Genomic DNA, 22,217 nt, shown 5'->3' on the forward strand with positions numbered 1-22,217 from the left:
TCATTTATATATATTATTTTTATTTTTTTCTAAAGTTTAAGTATTTCAAACACACAAAGAAATTTGATTTTATTGTGTAGTATAACTAAATTAATTTAAATGTTTTCAGATTAATAAAGGAATGTACAAATTCCTTTTATTTATTTCATTATAATAATTCCGGATACACTACTAATAACGATTTTGATACAGATAAAAAAAACTTAAGGGGAAATTGTTGATTATAGTGGGAATCAATATAAAAAATTTAATATACAGTCAATTTGTAAACACATTACAAGAAAAATTTAATACCGTTTTTTGTATGGAAAACTTCTTTTACCACCTCTAGAATTCTTCTGTTTTCCAACATCGCCATTAGTGCGTTTCTTAATAGCTGTTAATACAGTTTTGTCAATTGAACCAAAACGAAGCTCACGTGCTTTGAGTTTGTCTTCTTTTTCGCTCTATATAAGAAAAAGGTAATAAATATGAAAAAATACATAACACATAATAAAAAAAAACTTAAGTCAATATGGTCTGTTATAAGTTTCTTTTATAAACATTTAATAATAACACATTTAGTCATACAGACTTACAAGTTACAATTATTGTAACTTAAGTCTAATTAGGTGATTAAATTCAGCCTAACACATAATTTTAACTTGTAGTTTATACAGTCTACATTTATTTTTGTCAAATCAAAAATGATGTACATAAATGCTCAGTTTTAATGAATACAAGAAAACAAATAACAATATACTTACATCATGCAAAGTTTTAGAAACGGTTTCACCAAATCTCTCAGCTCTCATTTTTAATTTGTCATTATCAGCATTGGCTACTGGTTTCTAATTTAAAAATATAGTTATTAATAAACTAGACTATTACATAGAAATCATTTTTATGAATATATATTATCATGTTTAATTAAACAAAAATTAAGCATTGCCCCATATTTTTTTCATGACTTATACGATAAATGTTGATCTTTGGTTACATTATTAAATTGTTTCAGGTTACTTAAGCACATCTGGGTACTGATATTAACAGAGCCAAGGATATGTATAAGGAGCAAGATTGGGATCTAAAAGCAAAATCGGTAACAAATATTAGATCATTTTAATAATATAATAGTTTATATTTATATAATTTATTATTGTTATTAACTTTTGAGGCAATACTGACTTACTATAAATAGGTAATACCATAATATTTTCAAAATATAATTTTGTACTAACTACAACCAAATAACTAAAAAAAATAACTTTGCCTTCATGTTTGGACCTTACTTATCAGTTAATATTGACCACTATGTGGGTGATTTTCAACTATACTCTGCTCAGTTAGAGGAACCTCCAGTCACCCTGCTATCGAAACCAGTTCCCTTATGAAAAGATGTTGAGTGGGGGAATTAGTTTTGGTCGATTCTTAGCCGGTTCTTTTGATGAACAGAGTATGGGAAATTATTTTAAAATTTTTGTAATTTTAATGAACTTCAAATTCTGAAAGTAATTAATTATTACATACCAAAAACGATTCTGTTCAAAGATGGTCTTTCAGCCTATATTACTAAATATATTTTATGATATATTTATATTACTATCATGGTAATTTATTTTACTATTAGTAGAAGTTGAATTAATTTTTGCGGAAAACATATTTTAGATTCTGAGTGGAACGATGAATGTATTGATTTTACAATGATGTGTGTTTTTGTTTTTTTATTTTTTTTTTGTGTCTGTCATCATCTTTTAGGACAGTAAAAGTACTTAGATCTTCTTCAACAGTATCTTTTCTGATAGGAAAGCGAATCTAATTGGAACTTGGGGGGGGGGGGGGGGAGAAGGGGTCAAAAGTAAAATTTTTCAATGGTTTTCTAAAGCACCGTGACAAACAAAAGAAAAATTAAGCAAAAACGGGAAATTGAACACAAAATCAATTTATTGACAAATTGATTTTGGTTTCTGGTGTAATTTTAAAACAAATTACCGTAGATACATGACATTTTAACTGAATATTTATGTTAGCATTTTCTATACATGCCTTTTTTAAAATATTTTGACTTATTTTGAGCTGTTTAGGGACATTATCAGTTTCTATTTTTTTTAGTTTTTTTTCTATAAACATCCATAAAATTTTATTTGTTAGTTAAAAAAGCTTGAAAATGTAATAGAAGGCTCCTAGTATATTGTTTCAAAAGCAGATGAAAATAATCAAAAGTCCATAGTCACAATTTTTTTTTTAAAAGCATTTAAAGTTCAAATATTGACAAAATATGTGAAAATTACAAAAAAAGCAAATTATTGAGAACTAAAAATTCGTAAAAATTTTCTTTTTAAATCTAAGATTTGAAAATGTTATACAAGATTCCTCATAAATTTGTCTACCTTTATCAAAAATAAAAAGTCTATAAGAAAGTCAAATTAAATTTTTATGAGCGTTTGAAATTCATATTTTTACAACATTTGATATTCACTTGACTTGTAATGATTTTCTTATTATATTGTAATTAAAAAGCAAATGACTGTAGATACTTGAAAATTTCACAGAATGTTTATATGAGCAATTTCTATGCACCATACAATTTTGAAAATAATTTGACTCTTTTTGAGCTTTTTACGGACCATTTCAAATTTTATTTTTTTTTTTCTATGAATATCAATAACATTTTTTTTGTTGGGTAAAAAAGTGTGAAAATGTAATGCAAGGCTCCTGATACATTGTTACAATAGCAGTTGAAAAATATTAAAAATACATAGGCACAATTTTTTTTATAAGCATTTAAAGTTTGAATTTAACAAAATTTATCAAATTTAAAATTTAATAATTATTTTGTAGTCAAAAATTTATAAAATGTTCAACTTTTATAGCTAAAGATTGAAAATTCAAAACAAGATTCCACGTAGGATCAAAAAGCTTGGAAATTTATTAATAATACATATGCACAATTTCTTTTTATAAACATTTTAGGTTCAAACTTTGCCAAAATGTATTAAATTTAAAATTTATTTTGTAGTTAAAAATTTATAAAATGTTCAACTTTTATAGCTAAGGATTGAAAATTTAAAACAATTGAAAAATAATTGCGTTTCATTGAATATCTAAGAAAATAAATGACCATTTTTTTTTAAATTTTTGTTTAAATATAAATTGATCTGATAGCTAACTATACATATCAACGGAATAAATCGATAAGAACTTGTGAAGACGATGCATTGTCAATGTTATGATTAAAATATTATCAGAAGCCTGAGATAATTTCAGTAAAATTATCATGGAATTCAATTTTAACACATCCGTTACAATCAATAACCTACTCAATGACGAGGTACACATTACCTACTATACAGTACAGCAAAGCCCTATTTATTTTAGGGAGTTACCAATATTTATTGAGCACATAAATGAAGGAAAATCATTTAAATAATACCGATTGAAAATATATTCAATTTTGATATTTTTTGATTATTATTATTTTTTTTTTAAGTTTAATACATTTAGAAGTATTAATGATCATTTACATACTTGATCAGTTACAGCACCAAATTTAATTAGTCGGGCTAATTTTTTGTCCTCCGACACTTCACCTCCAAACTTTTTTGCTCTCATTTGTATTCTCTATAAATAAATTTAAATACTAAAATTCATTAATTAAAAAAAAAACATTTCAATATTTACCTCGATTTGACTCATAGTTTCGACTTCATCTAATTTGATGATACGTTCCTTACCATCTGATTCTTCAATGTCTTCAGTTTTTTTTCTCTTCTTCTTGTGGTTTAACACCATCACCATTCAACACAGTTACAGAAGTACGTTTTAATGTTACCTTTTTAGGTTGTGTTACCTTAATATGATACAATTCAAAAATTAATCAAATTTTATTATACTATTTTTATTCCGTAGTGGGTTGTGTCTATTTTTTATAGATACGTCAATGGTCGCTTTGTAAGAAATTCTCTCAATAATTTGTATGTGTTATAAATAACCAAAATACATTTATCACAGGTTTTTTAAGAAATTTTAATTTTTTAAGAGAGTTGAATGCCGATTATCTGGATAAAAAAAAAATCATTTTTTAAACCGTAACCGTGGATTAGATATTTGCCGTTTTAGTATTTATAATGTTTAAAGTATATAAAAATATTACATATAATTACTATTGACTATCGCTGCTGCGGCAGAGGCGGATCCAGAGTTAGGAAACTGTTGTCCAGGACATTTCAAGAGGCCACTTATTAAAACCAAATTAGAAGTCTATACTTGTGTACTAGGTATACAAAACAAAAAAAATTGATATACTGTATGTGTGTTTATTTGAGGGCCCAAGTGTCCAACTTCCCAAGATCTAAAAAGGGGCTAATTTGGTCAGCAAATTTTAACTGTGGGTCGGCTGAACCCCTCCCCCCTCTGTGGTAGTTCGGTATGTATAAGTGTACCTATGGTCAATTATCTGGATATTTATTTATCCAAACCATCCTTGACATTAATTTATCCGGATAATCAGCGTTCTAATGTATTTTAATATTTCATCATAAAAATCATCATGAAAAACCAACTATAGAACACAGATAATATCCAATCATATCATAGTCAATTCACTCTAATATTAAAGCTTATAACACAAAATTTGTATGTTTTATGTTTGTAAGATGGAGACAGCACATGCAGGTGTGACATCCTCTTAAAATAATAAGCAGATAACCAAAATAATATCAAGGAGAGAATAAATTACTCACCGCGTAACCATCAATGTGCTAGATATCGTTAAAACTAAGTATCTTAATAAATTCTTTTGAAGTTCTAATATAAATTATAATAAATAAAATACCTGTGTAACCTCTTTTTCTTCATGAATATTGCCATTTTCCACATTGTTTTCTTCTTTCTCTGCAATGTCACCAAGAACTTTTGATTCATCAATATCGGAGTAACCCAAATCATCCTTAATCAAAAGGTTAACTAAAATGAGTAAACATGTTTAACAATAATAGGTATTAACAATAATTACTTCTAACGCGTCATCTTCATCAAGAATGTCGTGCTCATCCAGCACGGTGTCCTCGATATCTAAAACTGAATTTTCGTTGGTTTTCTAAACCTTCTATCTTGTATAAATTTTTATGCCAAACAAACCTGAAGATTCTGAATGATTAATCATGCGATCGATGAGTTCTTGTTTGTTTCCAACTGTACTCAAACCTCTTGCTTTCAATTCTTTCTTCAAATCGTTGACCTATGAATAAAATATTGTATTAGTTAAATTATTATTTATTATACTTAATATATGTAATAATTTACATATAAAACAATACAACTATTTAAAATATGTACGTATTATTTATAAAATATCTAGTTGAATATATTGAATTATCAATTAAGATTAGAGACTAATTATCAAATTGGTCAAATCCATCGAAATTAAAATTTAACTACATATTCTAATAATATTCAATTAACTGCTTAGTCAACCATTTTACATTTAAGTATAGCTGTATAGGTATAATATAGAACATAGTCATAACAATAATATCTAGATCTAGAAATTAGTGGCATCACACATGATTATGCACAGTTTAATCAAATTGTACCAGGTACATTAAATAGGTATTAATAATACATTGTTACACTGATTAAATATGATTTATTTTATTTATCTACTGACAATGAAATGATTAACACCAATAACACCTACCTATCTATGACAAATTGTCACAATCCCTAAATGAAGAGTACCTAATAAATACCGGAATTATACTAGTGAACACAAACGAAAAAAACAGAAAACAATTTTACACACTGTTGTTCATAATTCGATTTATTGATAGAACAAATATTATATTTAACAATCTTTGTCAATTATTGACGACGGGAAACACGTTTTTTACCGCCACAGCCGTACTTACCTTCATTTTGCCGAGTTCTTCGAGCCTGTTGACGTTACTCGTATCCGACATAACTAATAAAAATCTACAGTAGCGCAATTAAATAAAAATAGAAAATTAAGGGTACAAAAATGGAAATCTTGACTTGGGCCAGACCGTTTGATATATTTTATACTACACACCCAGCCACCGGTATCTGATACAAAATTTGAGAAAACCGGAAAATTTTTTCGAAACGTGTGTACTTACGATGAGGAATCTTATATAATATCAATAATGATTAACAATTAACTAATAACTTAAAGAATGTTGTGCAGTAAATGGCTAATGTAATATGCAGTAATATACTAAAGTACTAAACACTATAGTGTAAATAGTGTAATGTCCGCGCGTCGGTCGTCGGTTGTTTATGCTTTTTCTCTCTTTTTTTCTTTTCGATACCTTATCATTTTGTGTTAAACAGAACACGACAGAGTGACCAACATCGATCATAAGTGATATCGATTTTGATTGTATCTCGATGTTATCAAAATCGGGAAATCTGAACTGGTACTCCCTCCAGCCACTCAAAGCTACAACTTTGAACTTACTATAATGTTAATAATCAATAATCTAATACATAAATTATTATTGTAATGTTTTCTGTTAGTGTTTTTACTTTTTATCATCTGTTATGAAAAATAAAATGTAAAAAATAGTAATTGGAATACCCATTGGTATAATATGACGTTTTGTCGTTTACCTAATATATGATTTTGTTTGAAAATTGAAATAATTATTGTAATTACTAATTGAACATCTATGTAGATTAATAGATTGAGTATTTTGGAAATTATTGTTATTAATGGCTGGGTTAGAATCATTCAATATGGACTTCCAGAGACACCGACCCTCAAGGAGTATATCAGAACACCCTTCGCAGCTACACCAGAATTTTCAGGACACCGAAATGATCAGACGACAACACCGTGAAACACTCATGGAAATGTCTAAAAACAAAGGTTATTTTAAATTTATGTCATAATATATAATATAGTATTATACTTAAGTAGTCAAATGTAATCCTTTAGGACGTGAGTGGATAAATTAAATCATGAACGATATTCCATTTTTGTTTTTTTTATTTAGATATCCTAGTCAATGATACTGTGAACAAATGTCTAAAACCAACGTGTCTAATATTGCAGCATGTTGTGAGCTATCCATTTATTGTGTTGCGAAGACAATGCCAGGTACGTCTCATTTTGTTTTGATTTTAAACTTAAAAGACAATTGTGAATTTAATTTAGTGTATTTATGACTATAAACGGTTTGAGTTATAAACAATGATTCTAGAACAAACACCTCGGTTAAAAAATCCAATTGAGTACCTTTCAATTTTTTTATTTATTGCTCCACTTATGTAAATCTAAAATACTTAAAATCACTCATACTATTCCAACTATATGGGTATTAATTTTGATAAATCAAAAGGAAGTAAATGTTGATAAAACAAAAATCATCCATTGTACGTTTCATTCTCGAGTTTAAAAAAACTTAGTATACTTGTAGATAAGAATAGTAAAAAAATAATGTGATTAGTAAATTAATAATGTAAAGAGTGCAGATCATTTTACTTTCTTGAATTTTAATCAAGTCCCAAAATTTTTATTTTTTAACTTTTCTCCTAAACTATGATAGCTAGAAAATTAGTTGAAAACTCATTAAAAAAAAGTTATCAAGTAGATATTACATTTTTTTTTAAATTGTTTTAATTTTTCACAGATAAAAAAGGGACATTTTTTGCTAGATTTTAATTTAGCGAGGTAGATTTCCGAAACTGGAGAACGGATTTTGTTGTTTGGGGTCTTGTTAGATTCACATTGGGTAGAAGAAGTGCAGCGAAGATTTTCAGAACTTTATCTCCAATCGTTAATTTACTACAAAGCTGTAAAGCTGAAAAACATAAAAAAAACGCCCAATAAAATTTGTTTTAATTTTTTTATGTTATGTAGTGATCAACTATTAAAGATAAAGTTCTGAAAATCTTCACTGCACTTCTCCTAACTAATGTAAATTTAACAAGCCCCAGTAACAACGAAATCCGCTCTCTGGTTTCAGAAATCTATCTCACTAAATGAAAATGAAAATGATTTTTTGTGGGGCTGTTCACACCGACATTTTTCTTAATTTAAATTGTTATACTGCTTGGGTGTGATATCAGTTAATAAATTTCTAAAAGTTAAAAATCATTTTTTTATAATTTTTGAGTTTTTTCAGAGTAAAATTATCTGTTTCAAAAATGATAGGGAGTAAAATTTTTAAGTGTGACATCGGTTTTATTTTTTGTTATTATTTGACTTTGTATTTAACTTTCAAAATAAAAAAAGAATTGTAAATATAATTATATTTAATTTGTTTTGAGACGATATGGAATACCCTCAAAAATATTATTCTATATAATTTTTGTAATGTTGCCATTAAAGGTGGGCAAAAACATTGAGGTTTTTGCATAATATTATACCTATTTTTTTTTTAAACTTGAATTTATATTTTAAAATAATATTTAATTTGAAACATACTAACATGGAAGGTTCATATAAATCTATGAGAAAAAATATAATGTTAATTTGCAATTTGTGTTACCCATGATTGAACACTTAAAACAGAATCAAAAAAAATTTTTTATTAAACATTGAAAAACATTGAGCGTTTTTTCAAGAAACCATCCTATACTTTGAAACAATCTATATTTTAAATTTCGATGCATTGATACATTGATGTTCAAAATATTTTGCGTATCTCTAATTGCCATAGGCCAGAGAGAGAAAACAAACGCATGGATGTATTTTTTAATTATTTGTTGTCCTGACCGATTCTTACATAATATATTATATATGAAATACTATGAATTCAAAATTACGTAAAATATTTTTTAAGTTGTAAATACTGTTTAGTTTTTTATACTTTTATGTACCTAATTAGCTAATATGTTAATTGTTTCAGTTACATTATGCATCAACTCGTTATCATATTGTGCCATTTACATTAATTCCAGTAGTATATAGACTTGTCAAGACTCAAGGAATTGGTGTTTTATGGAAAGGATTTGGAACAGTTTTACTAATCAAAGGAATAACAATGGCAATTGAAGCATTATTGTCAGAACTCTTTGATTTACCAAAGTAATTTATTTTATTATTGGTATAAATTTCAAAATTTGTAATCTTTAATACTTATGTTTGATTATACAATATTTTTCAGAGATACCAATTCAATAAATAATTCAAAAAGTTTTGGAAAACATATTATATTAAAATGGTAATTATGGCTTTATAATGAACTTATTATTTAAAAAAAAACATATTCTAAATTCTAATGCAGTAAAATTAATAGTTATACTTGGCCTATAAAATATTAAAATATGTATATTAAGCAACACATTTGTAATTTTTGAGATACCTATAGAATTTAAATTTTTTTTTAATTTAATTAAATTCAGTTAGATGAATGTTATCTGCTCTTTACTAATTACCATTTACTAATATTTACTAGAGCCCATAAAATTGTATGGTTTTTTTATTGATCCAATTTAAAGGTAACATAGGTAACAAGATGGATATTTTAGTATATTTTTGTATTTTTGTATTTTAAAATATTTATATATTAACGTTACATTTTAAGTAACTTTAAAATTAATAGTATTTTGTTTATTGGTATAATAAAACATATTATAGGTATATAAAAATTAAAATTTATATTTAATATTCATACACGCATATTTCTTACTGTGCGTGTTCAAAATATTTTTAGATTTAACATGATTGATGATAGTGTACTCATAATGGAATTTCTCTATAATGGATACCATTCTACTGAAGTATCTTGTACATACATACATGGTGTATTACATATATTCCTGTAAGAATTTTATTTTAATTTTACTTAAAGGAGAGTATTTATAGGTGTAAATAGTGTTGTGTTTGGGGCTGCAGATTTTGATGTAGAGATGAACATTTTTTCATATGTTCCAATGTGGTGTAAAATGTTCAGGTTTTTTGGCTTAGCTCTCTCCCCGCTATTCATGCCTATGATATTTTTTCATTTTTATAAATTATGTTGAGTACCTAATTTTATTGTCAACATAATATTATTATTTTGATTCTGATTAACTAGGAATATATCAATTCAGATAGTTTATAAAATGTGCCAAGTGTGAAAAAATATAATTATTTGAGGTATAGCTAATTAATATATATTTTGAAATAACTTTTTTGTTTTATATTTTTTTTTGAGAAACATGCATATTTAATGCATATTGCATATTTTATTTACTTTTAGAGTATAAATGTATAGATATTCAAGTTATTTTAAGTACATAAACATCTGAGTCCTACTTATTACTAATGTTAAATATTTAAATGTATAATATAATTTTGCAGTGCAAGTTTGAGTATTATCACTCCATTTTATTCAGCATGTCTAGTAGAAACCGTTCAAAGTAATATTGCTAGTGAAAAAACTGCATTTTATGATGTCTTTAAAGAAGGTTTCATTAGACTTCTTCAATGGAACTGTCCACAAAAAGGTACGCTATATACATTAATCCATAGCTTTTAAATACCAGTAACATATCAATATCTTTAACAAAACATTAAGATCTTGATAACATAATGCAAGAAAAATATTAAATAACTGTTATAGTGTTTGTATACTTTTATAATGTATATTAAAATACAGAATTAATAAATAACAAAGTATTCTATTTTGAAATTTTGTTAAATATCTGATTTGAATATCCTATAAAAGTGCTGAATAAAAAGTTTGGACCTTTTTTATTACCTATTTACCTGTAAATGTTTTATAAAACCAATATATTTCTTATCTAAAATTACAATTTCTGATTAGTAAGTACTGATTACATTTCTTTGGATTTTGATTTTCAATCAAGTTAATTACAATTGTTGTCAAAATGTTCTATTTTTTTATATTGTTTTTTAAATGTTTATTGATAAATTATAATTAGACCAGCTATTAATTTTTTCTGTATTTATTTAGGTCGAATGTTACCAGTTTGGATTATAGTTGTGCCTACAGTAACATATGGAGTTTTAAGATACATAACTAATTTATTAGTTGGTAAAAGTGTAAAACACTTATTAATTATGTATGAGCTACGAATCTGCAAGACTGAAGTTATTTCAAAAGATTCTGATTCTCCATCTTCTATTGATGACCAACTGGAAGCAGTTTCAGATTTAACAGCTTCTGCATTCAGTGATGCTGTTCTTTTTCCTTTGGAGTTAGTTATGCACCGTCTTTATTTGCAAGGGACAAGAACTATTATTGACAATTTAGATACCGGAACTTCTGTAATGCCGATTTTAACTGGTTATGAAGGGCCATTAGACTGTTTTGCGACAACTGTTGCACAAGAAGGGCGATTAGGTTTATTTAAGGGATTTGGAGCATTGTTACTTCAAACATCATTAATAGTAATTTTGTATAAAGTAGTGAAAATAAGCCTTGTAAAAGTGGTTGATGCTTATGCCTCTACATCATCAAATCAATCGCCACAAGCTGTAATTAATAAACCTAATAATTCAATTAATACACAAGAGCAGTCCATTATACCAGATTTTAGACCTTTAATGCGATCCACTTCTTTTATGATGTAAATTTTTTATTAATTCTTATCACTTCAATAAATTTGTTATACTCACATTGTAGCACTTATTTTAGTCATATAACTTTTAAAAAAAAACATGTGTCCTTAATATAATTTTAATAAATTAGAAACATTTAAATACAAAAGATTTGTTTTTATAAATTTATAACAACAGTTAACTGGAATAAAAATAAGACAATTGAAAACCGACTTTAAGTAGGTAAGTTATTGACCTGTTGAACAATTGGCTAGGGATATACTATATAGTATATACATTAAATTGATAGAAGAGTTTAAATAATACATTCTTAGAAATAAATGTTAGGTGGAAGCAGAAATAAGACATTGAAATATTGAATCAACTTTGGGTGGCTAGTTTGGAGAAAAGGTAAAGGTGAGCATTAATTAAATACAATAAATTATAATCAAACAAGCTTATAATATTATCTATTATATTTAATTAATGAGGTGAATAAAAGTGACGAATATTTTACTAAAACGTGAAAAAAGCTCCAATAAGACCAAAAGCACAGACTAAGAAATTATATTCTCAATATTATACTACTACTTCACACTAAAGAAATTAGAGCTAAAATACTATTATTTCAATAAGATATTTTAAAAATCAACTTATAAAGTTTCTTAACATTTCTACTGTTATCATATGGGTTTACAAAATAGTTTTTGAAATCATCTGTTTCTGCACATATCTAAAATAATAGAAATCAAATTTAGTTATTTCAGTAATTGTAGTTATTGAATTATAATTTATTACAATTAACACTATAATGTACTCCACTTAGTACAATTTGTATTTGCAACTTGCCACATACCCATACACTACTCTAATTGCCAAATCTATTCTTGTTATAAAAAAATAAAAAAGTTTTTCCTTCAAAACATAGAAAAGAAGTTATTGAATTCAAATTAGTTTTCAAAATGTATACATTGTCCACGAAAAACGATTTTGAGCGAAGATGATCAGTCGATATTATAATATTTTTTAAATAACTAAAATCCATTATTTTCCGTTTAATTATCATATTTCGTCCAATTATGAACTTAAAATAGGTATCTATTAAATGAGACCATATTTATATAATTTATAGATTTTTTGGTTACACTGCCAAATACTTCTGAGAAACCTTGTTTTAAATTTACAACACTTAGCTTATAGCCTTAAAACTATAGCTAATCTAATATATTACATAATATAGTTTATATTTTAATGATAACCATTTTTGAGGATTATATTCTTAGTATATATTATAAAAATTTTAATATCTCAGAAACTACTCACTAGAAATTTTATTTAGATACCTACATGAACATTTTTAAGATTTTCGAAAACTTGAAAAATGTTTTCAGATTGAAAATAGAGTTCTCAAATTCTCGTACAAACAACATAAAGTTGATATATTTGTAATTTATATCACAATGAGAATGAGGTAATTTTCTAACATGAAAAACCAAAAATTCAAAAAAACAAAATAAATTCAAAAAAAAGCTATCAAAATTAGTGAGCACCTAATGCTGAAAATGTGAACAAAAAATTAATTTAGGTACATGTTTACAACATATTTAACGGCTAGTTATTTATTTAGGTAAATATTGTATATTTGTATGAATATATTATATTATATTAAATATATTTATTAATTGAATAAATCTTGTGTCTTGTTAACTGGTTTTCTAAAGGTCTGTTACCCCAGCACTGCCAAGTTTGAAACTGAATATCAAAATTATTCAGTATTATGTACTTTATTTTGTACAATTTTGTACAGCTCCCCTAACAAAAGAAAACATGATTTTCCCCATGTCTGTGCGGTGGTAAAATATGTATTTCTATAGGTACAACTGTACAAGTATTCGCTGGAATCATATTTATTTTTCAAAATGAGTACCTACAATGTTAATTAAGTTATAAAATAAATTTTAAACTAAATATTTAAAACTTGTTAAAATTAAATTAATTTAATTGTTGTTATATTAAAAACAAAATAAAGTACATAATACTGTACGAGTTAAATTTTGAGGTAAAAGGACGATTCGCCCCCGTCTATTATTAAGATAGGACATTTGGCGCCCGGAAGTTATGTGATATTATTTACCTACCCTTAGGACGTTTGGCCCCCGGTATTTTAATTTTTAAATCACTACATTAAAATTACTTTTTTTAATTAGAATTTTTCAATTATTTTTAACAAAACATACAATTTCAATATATTTAATATTAATATGTGGGGATGGCCACAAAATTTAAACTTGATTTAATAAAACAAAAATCATTCTAAAAACAATACTTCACAAATAGTCCGGTGTTGCCTACCAACAACTTGTAATAAAATTCCAAATTTTGATTTTTTTTTTCGATTCCTGCTCTAAGCTAAAAACTTGTATTTATAATTTGAATATTGATGTTTAATTTGTCCTCAGTTATTTCAACCATCTATTGTCTTCATGAGTTAAATTAACGATAGTTTTAGTCTTTCAATACTGTACTCTTACCCTTTGAGATTTTACATATAATTATTTATTTAATAAATATTATATTATTATTATTATTATTATTAAAACTATAATAAATTTTCAAAATATTATTTTTGGGAATTTCCTAACTTGAGTTGTTCAGCGACAAAGACGACGACAACAAAGATAATATTAAATCCCGGGGGCCAAATGTCCTATATTTATAATAGACGGGGTCGAAACGTCCGTGAGCTCATTTTTTTTACGGGGACGAAACATCCGTTATTCAAATTTTGATTGGATAATAATTGGTCATAGGCAGTGCTGAGGTAACGTTACCGCAGCAAGGACATGGGAAAATCGCGTATTCTCGTGTTAGGGGAGGTGTACAAAATTTTATTTTGGCTGTACAAAATAGAGTACATAAAACATTAATATTGTACGAGTTAAATTTTTATTGGATAATAATTGGTTATGAGTAGGGCTCGGATTTTGTAGCAAAATAAATCCTTAAAAAAGCATTTTAAGTAGGTAGCCAAAAAAAGCATTTATTAATTTAATTCTAAAAAAGCAAATTTCAATTACACATAAAATTAAATATTAAAAAAGGAATTCACAACCATATATTTAGTCAAGTTACTTTCATTTAAACTCATTCTATTGGGTGCTAATATATTTTTATACATAGAAAAAGACCTTTCCACGTCAACCGATGTAATCGGTGTATATTTCATATAAACTAAATCATTTGAATCATACTGTTCCACATTTACGTTTAGTGCAGTGCCATTATGAATACTATTGGCTTTTTAAAGTTCTGCCCATCCATTATTTTTTGAAAAAAAACGATTGCACTTTTCTAAAATCAATTTCACTACTTCGCCATTAGCTTCCTCTAACTTTTGTTTTGCTTCTAACACAATTTAAATTTTCATTTTTAACTTTTGGCATTTTAACGATTAAAGAAATTATTTAGAACACTATACGTTTATACCTCACTGATTGTCGATTGATATTTACCGGCCAACTAAAGTATTAGCACGTGCTATAAAAATACGTAGGTATAATTCAAATAATTTTCCCTTTCGAAAGGATCCTTGAGTCGTAAATACAACTATAGATAATTGTAGATAAAACTATTTCGGCACAATAACGACAGTTATTTTATCGGTCATATATTTATTACTGGTTTTTTCACTGGTTTTATAATTTCTGGTAATACTAATATAGTCCAAGACGTATAATATACATAGAAATAAGCTAAGTTTTTAAGAAAAATATATAAAAATCAAGAAAAAAGAACCAAATAGGGGAAAAGCAATAAAAAACAGATTTTATGGAATAAAGCAAAAAAAAGCAAAAAAAAGTTTACTTCATTAAAATCAGAACGATTCAAAACGTATTTATATAAAAGAATTATCTTTCTATCACACTTCCCTCAAAAGAAGCATTTGCTACAAAATCCGAGCCCTAGTTATGAGCAGTGCTGGAGTAACGTTACCGCAGCAAGGACATGGGAAAATCGCGTTTTCTCGTGTTAGGGGAGGTGTACAACATTTTATTTTGGTTGTACAAAATTGTACAAAATAAAGTACATAAAACATTAATACTGTACGAGTTAAATTTTTATTGGATAAAAATTGGTTATGAGCAGTGCTGGAGTAACGTTACCGCAGCACGGACATGGAAAAATCGCTATTTCTCGTGTTAGGGGCGGTGTAAAAAATTGCACAAAATAAAATACATAATACTGGATGATTTTGATATTTTGTTTCAAATTTGGCAGTGCTGGGGTAACAGTTCTGTTTTCTAATAATCTTTATAATAGAACAAATGTGTGTGTGGTTTGGATGTCTGGTCAAACCTAAATACATACGAAAATACTAAATAATAAATAACATTTAAGTTTTACTTATCCTAAATCTAATCTTAATGGACTTATTTCAATTATTTATTATTAAACATTAATATTATTTACTATCTTTTGTTTTAATAGGTATTATTCTAGTGCTGGGTTGCATAAACAATTTATTAAATTTAATGGTTCACTAAAAATTTAATGGACCAATCACGGGCCACTAAATCTTGTGGACCACTAGCTGCTCACTGTCTATCAATTTTTTTATATTACGTGTAAAATCACCAACACAAGGTGCAGACTGCATTTAAAAAATTAAAAACATAAAATAAAATATAAAATAATGTCTAGTAGAAGCTGGAAACTATGGTTTATTCTAATTTATAATACACAAACATAAACATTTTGTAAAAGGAACAAGATTACTGCTAATATTTAAGTTTTAATTATTATTAACAAATAAGTACAAATAATAGATATTTTAATAGCTTTTTACTATTAACATATTCAGTGTAAATATAGTTTCTGATCGACTTACCTATAAATAAGTACCTTCTATAAAATAATTATTCATATCAAATAATCCTAACAATTTAATGCAAGGATTCTCATAAATTGATCTTACAGCAGCCTTACAACACCAAAAAATACATTACAGACCACAAGAAAAAATAATTAAAAATATTACAAAAATAAAGATAGAAAATTAATACAGTCATCGATCCGCTCAGAATCTAAAATTATATACTTAGAGTTTTAGAAATCTAGTTGGTATTATGGTATTTGGCTTTATATGTTAACTCTAAAATCCTGTCATCACATTTTTATTTAATAATTCATAAAATACAATATACTCTTATAAAAAAATTCTTGTGCTTCTGATATCTATTCACCACCTTAATCAATAATTAAATTGATAAACTAAAATAATAATTTAAATAATACCTATATATCATATTATTATAATTCAAATTCAAAATTATAAACTATTTTGGTTTTATTGTCATATCAAATTTCAATAAACAAATAATTTGTTCCTTAACACGGAACTCTTTGATATAAAAAGTTGCATTATATTATATCCGTGGATTCATCATATTGACGTACATAGTATAATATCGATATCATTTATTTATTTATCTATGGCAAATCTCAAAGTCGTTGCAGAAGACACAGTCGATTAAAAATTCTAAAATTTCAATAAGCAAAGAAAACATGAGCAAAAAACTTACTGCGTTTCGTACAATTTTATTTTTCATAAATTACAATATTCTAAGTTCTGTAATCTGGAGCGTTTCTTCATGGGCGTCGCAGTTCACACACGTCACGGATTCCGCCGAAAGAGTCGATAATTAAAGTAAGTTTGTTTTTATATTCTTTTGGGGCTTAAATTTACTTTTAAGACTTAAAATAAATATTTAATGTCACGAAAAATGTGCTATCCAAGTGTTGTATGCGCATATTTTAGTTCCGAACCAGAAATGTATAAAATACGCGAGATATAAACGTCGTCGTCGTTTTTCCAGTCCCTGTTCGTAGAATAATTAAAATTAATAGGAGCTTACCTATATAAGGTACTTAATATATATATGTTTTACTTTTAATTAATAACTGGTAATTTTTTTTCCAAATACAACGTTATTATAAGTTATAGGTAACTATTAATTTAGTGTCACATACTTAACTTCTATTGTTCACCTAATATCTATATTCTATAATTCTATATCATAGGGATTAGGGACGTATAACCATTCTACACATAAAAGTAATATTCACGGAATGGTCAACTGCAGCCTATCCTGACCTATACTTATATAAATAGTGTAATACTACATACACGAATGTGTTACCTTTTATGTTCCTAAAAGTTCAACAGTTATGATTAAATTTATTTATTTTTTACATATAGGTAGGTTACATTACAAGACTCTAATTAAAATCACATTTATTTTTATTTTTTCGAACGCAATGTTTCAAAAATTATTAATTAATATATAATTTATTGGTATAGTATTAAATAAATTAATGAAATAGAACAAACACACCTACTATAATTATTAGTAATAATAATATATCCATGGATAAATTATTAAAATACAAAACGAACAAACGAAAAACGATTCTGAGCAAAGACATCGTTAACTAATAAATAATATTGAGATTAAAGTAATTTATTTTACTATTAGGCATTAGTACCTACAATATAGTAGGTTAAAGTCATTGTTGCCCAAAAAATTACATTTGAAAGTGTCATCGTGTATATAAATTATAATAATATACTCTAAACGTTTCATAAATCCGCGAATACCTACTATTTTTAAATTACAACAAAATAACTAAAATCGTTATTCTTGGTTTTAATATGTAATTTCGTCCAAATTTTAACTTATAATATCTGTAAAAAGTAACTGTGTTTATAATAGATTCTTTGGTTACAATATGAACCAGGGGCGGACTGAGCCGGCGGGATACTGGGAACTTTCCCGGTGGGCCGCTACTCAAAAATGATTTGTTATTGCTATATATTTATAATTATTATTAATATAGAAGACCGGCATAAATCGGTAGAAAATCGGTATAAATATGAATTATAAATATTTTTTATTTTCATTCCATGACGCGTGTGTGAAAAATTGTTTATATTAAGTGTTTAAGATGTTAGATTTCGGTACGGCTGATTGTTCACCCCCCTCACTCTTCAGCATCAATGCATCAGAAATTATTATTTATAATTAGGCCGCGGATTTAAATATAAACTGCATTTTCTGAATTATCTATGACATTGCTTTCCAAGCAAAGAATTCGTTTCATATATTATCAACGAATTGAAAAATTAAATTAGAACATTTATATGGGTTGAAGTCAATTTTATAAAAACTTATTAAAAAAAAAATTGAATACAATTAAATAAAGGTAATTTTTTTTACTTATATTTCTATTTTTTACGTACCCATTATGTTCGATACTATAACTATTCAGTTTTCAGCTATAGAAAACAACACTTGCCAATATGGAATTACTGTCGAAGTTTTTTATTTTAAAATATTAAATAGCATCTGATTGACTGATGTGCTATAATGAAACTCTAAATATAACGAATACACTACCTATACACCTATCTAAATTCTATTTTATATTCGTTTAAATAGGACTTTTAATTTTTCTGGACATTTTATTAAGCTTTGTAATAGGTTGACAGCTATTATGTAGGTAGGTACAGTTTTGTATGTTAAATGTAACGTTCTTAATTCAAAAAGTAGCTAAATGAGTCAAATGACTTTGTCAAGGGGGTGGGGAGGAGGATATGGCTGATTTTTTAACATGCACCATTTCAAGTGTTCATAACCTCCTATGCTACTCTAAGGAAATATGATACAATTTTGTAAGAGAGGGGGCGAGGGGAGGGGGCGTTAAAATGTTTAAAAAAAACACGAATTTATTTAGTTATTTTGTTATTGAGGTAATACATATTAATTAATAGATATTTCTTAATTTTTTTTTTATTATTTTATTTGAAACATTATTTTTAAGTTTTGGGATCAATAAAACTATTTTTATTTAATTACTATTTTATATCAATTAGAATTTGTTAATAAACCAAGTAATAAATAAATGGTTACCAAGTAAAAAAACCGTTATCTATATAATTGTAAATTTGAATTCAATTTACCGCATAGAAACAAATAAATGGTTTTTTGAAGATAATGTAAAAATATCCATCATCCATCGGTTAGGACCATATATATATTATATTCTATGATTAGGACGGTTAGGTTATAATTATAAATAATCTATGGCAAATGACAATCGTCTGAGACGAACAGCAATTCCAATACGTACTCACATATTTCGTTCCATTCTGGTTATTAAGCTAGGTGCCTATTTTTATAAATGTCATTAATCTCAATACTTCCAGACTGAACTTTTGGAGATACACAGCGGAGATACACAGCTCTGACACTAGACAATATTATACACTCGAAGGGAACGCGTTTCGCCGGAAGAATAAATAATTACGTAAGTTTTGTCCTTCTACTCTGTTGACTTAATGTAAATATATATTGTCAGACAAACTTATATACTCGCTAGGAGCAGAGTAGTTTTTAAAATCCAGTTGTTATAGGTGTACAAAAATTAAGATATTATGAAAAATACCTTAAATTATAATACTTTGCCTACAACTGTTAATTTATTGTTATAGTAGAATAATTTTTAAAATTTGAAATCAATGATTAGGCAATGCTTTTATAAGTAGGAAGGTAGGTTTTTATACCTACCTAATAAAATAAGAAAATACATAATGATTAATGTTATTTAATATGATTTGTAAGTACATAGCAGATTATACCTACCACTTATGGTGACGATTATTTTTGTCTTATACTCCTTCGTAATTCCGTTCCGTCACGATAGTTTTAGTTTTCGTTAAATGTGAAACATGCATTTTCTACGCATACGGGATACGGGTACCATTAGGGTTTTAAGAGAACACCTCAAACGTATTTGATATTATGATATTATTTGTACCTAGGTTACGTTTCTGTTTTAGAATCGATCGATAGGGGTTACCTAGGTATATCACATTCTTGATTCTTTAATTTAAATTCTGGTAGTCGAGTATTGGACAAGTACCTACGTAACTTATAATTCGTATCGTAATTTAATTACTAAAGAAATATAATTAAATTTTTTTGGCATGCGACCAACAACTGGGGGCTTAAGTTTATTTTCATATTATTTTGGTGCTTACATTTACTTACTTTTTAGACTTGAATTAAATTTTTATTGTCACGGAAAATCTGTTAACTCAGTAACGTAGAAGCATATACGTTTACTACTACCTACCAAAGGCGCAATGTATAATAATAATAATAAATTATACGCCAGTCCGAACAATCCAAACGCTGTCTTACTCGTAGTCGAGTTCTAGTTGATAACTGACTTGTGAATAAATGTAATTTTGTTAGGTATAAAAATAAAACTAATAAATCCTTGAATACAACATTTAAAAATACAAACTGTGTAATAAAAATTAATATTAGGTATTTATTGGTAGGTTTATATATAATATCTGTAGACTGTAACGAATAGGTCATTAGAATATTGTTGAACATTTTAGTGCATAAGATGCGTGTTATTTCAGAAATGGTATTCGTCAGTGAAAATTTTCAAACTGGGAATAATATTATATCATAAGCAGATTGAAATGTGTGAACGTTTTAGTGCTTCGAAGACTAAGTTTCGTAGCAGATTTTGATTCCGTCACGGGGTATGTATTTTCTTATTTCTCAGTAAGTTTTTTTTTATTATTGTTAATTGATCAAAGGATGTATTGTCCGAAATTTTTCAATATTTGTATTGTAATTATACTGGTATAACACTATTCCGGCTATCAATAGAGTCGTGTTAAAAATTAGAAAATTGGCGAGGTATGTTATTTTTTTAAGTAATTCTTTCGAGTAGGGAATTCGCTCAATGATATTTAAATATTTTCACCGAGAATCAAGTACGATGACTTGTAGGTAACTAGAGACTGAGTGAATAGGAATTAGGAAGTGTGTGATATGGCGAAGATAAGGAAATGGGTCAACAGGATTTCAGAATGTTTGGTGTATGAAAGGGAAAGATGAAAAAGAAATGTAAGGTTAGGGTAGGTAAGTGGAGTGAGGGTAGCAGATATGAGAATAATAAGTTAGGTGTTAAGGTACAAAAGAGGATAGAATAAGAAATTAATTAATTAAGGGTGGTGTACATATTGTAGTGAAAACAAGAGAGAATAGGTTTAGGTGGTTCGGTCACTGTATGATAAGAGATAGTGAGAGTGGCTATAGAAGTTAATTTAGGGGGGAAATGAGGGGCGAGAAGACTGAAGAAGAGATGGATAGACAGAATACCGATCATATGGAGGAGTGGAATGAGAGTGGCTGAACCTGTATATAGCTGTGAGAGACGGGGGAAGAAAAAGTGTTAAGGTAGAATAGTTATGTTAACAATGCCGAATACGTAGGTAATACGTAACGTAATCAGTTGATAAATATTTTCTTTCATTGTTATGTTTACAATATCGAATACCTTGATGGTTAGTAGGAAAAGATCATCGCAAAGCTCACGACCAGTGATGGTAGTCGTCTATCATCACCATAGCTTCAACTAACCATAGGTTTATTTAACTAACCTTCTTATGACTCATTAGGACACTTTGAATAAAAAGATCCTGAGTTGCAGGTTGCCGAACTTAAGTGTTTGATTATCAAGTTGATCCTTTGATTGTTGACACCATGGATAGTCCACGCCTATGTTAAATACATTTCAGGCCGCGTTCCCGGAGGGGAAGGCAATTGAGGCTCCTTTATATTGATAGTCGATACTCGATATA

At 27.1% G+C, this 22,217-nt stretch overlaps 2 protein-coding genes across 2 annotated transcripts; one reads left to right on the forward strand and one right to left on the reverse strand.

Annotated features, from left to right (window-relative positions):
* On the reverse strand, nucleotides 1–6,281 carry LOC132948558 (SAP domain-containing ribonucleoprotein). Its single transcript, XM_061019073.1, is given in 9 exon segments — nucleotides 1–446; nucleotides 747–830; nucleotides 3,508–3,600; nucleotides 3,661–3,744; nucleotides 3,746–3,829; nucleotides 4,814–4,927; nucleotides 4,994–5,058; nucleotides 5,119–5,218; nucleotides 5,889–6,281. Coding segments are annotated over 9 exon segments (834 nt in total). The 5' UTR covers nucleotides 5,940–6,281; the 3' UTR covers nucleotides 1–287.
* Nucleotides 6,282–6,401: 120 nt separating this feature from the next.
* Nucleotides 6,402–11,660, forward strand: LOC132948557 (mitochondrial outer membrane protein SLC25A46-like). Its single transcript, XM_061019072.1, has 6 exons — nucleotides 6,402–6,868; nucleotides 6,996–7,099; nucleotides 8,853–9,031; nucleotides 9,111–9,167; nucleotides 10,289–10,434; nucleotides 10,905–11,660. The coding sequence occupies exons 1-6, from the start codon at nucleotides 6,712–6,714 to the stop codon at nucleotides 11,522–11,524; spliced, it is 1,263 nt and encodes a 420-aa protein (XP_060875055.1). The 5' UTR covers nucleotides 6,402–6,711; the 3' UTR covers nucleotides 11,525–11,660.
* The last annotated feature ends 10,557 nt before the right edge of the window (nucleotides 11,661–22,217 follow it).

This window comes from Metopolophium dirhodum, chromosome 7, assembly GCF_019925205.1.
Source record: "Metopolophium dirhodum isolate CAU chromosome 7, ASM1992520v1, whole genome shotgun sequence".
Taxonomy (NCBI): domain Eukaryota; kingdom Metazoa; phylum Arthropoda; class Insecta; order Hemiptera; family Aphididae; genus Metopolophium; species Metopolophium dirhodum.

What these genes read in the sequence shown, in the direction of transcription:
- LOC132948557 (XM_061019072.1), top strand. Translation starts at nt 6,712, where the DNA reads ATGGCTGGGTTAGAATCATTCAATATGGACTTCCAGAGACACCGACCC. An exon ending in TGTTGCGAAGACAATGCCAG is followed by an intron (nt 7,100 to 8,852) that starts GTACGTCTCATT and finishes TAATTGTTTCAG; the next exon opens with TTACATTATGCATCAACTCG. An exon ending in GAACTCTTTGATTTACCAAA is followed by an intron (nt 9,032 to 9,110) that starts GTAATTTATTTT and finishes AATATTTTTCAG; the next exon opens with AGATACCAATTCAATAAATA.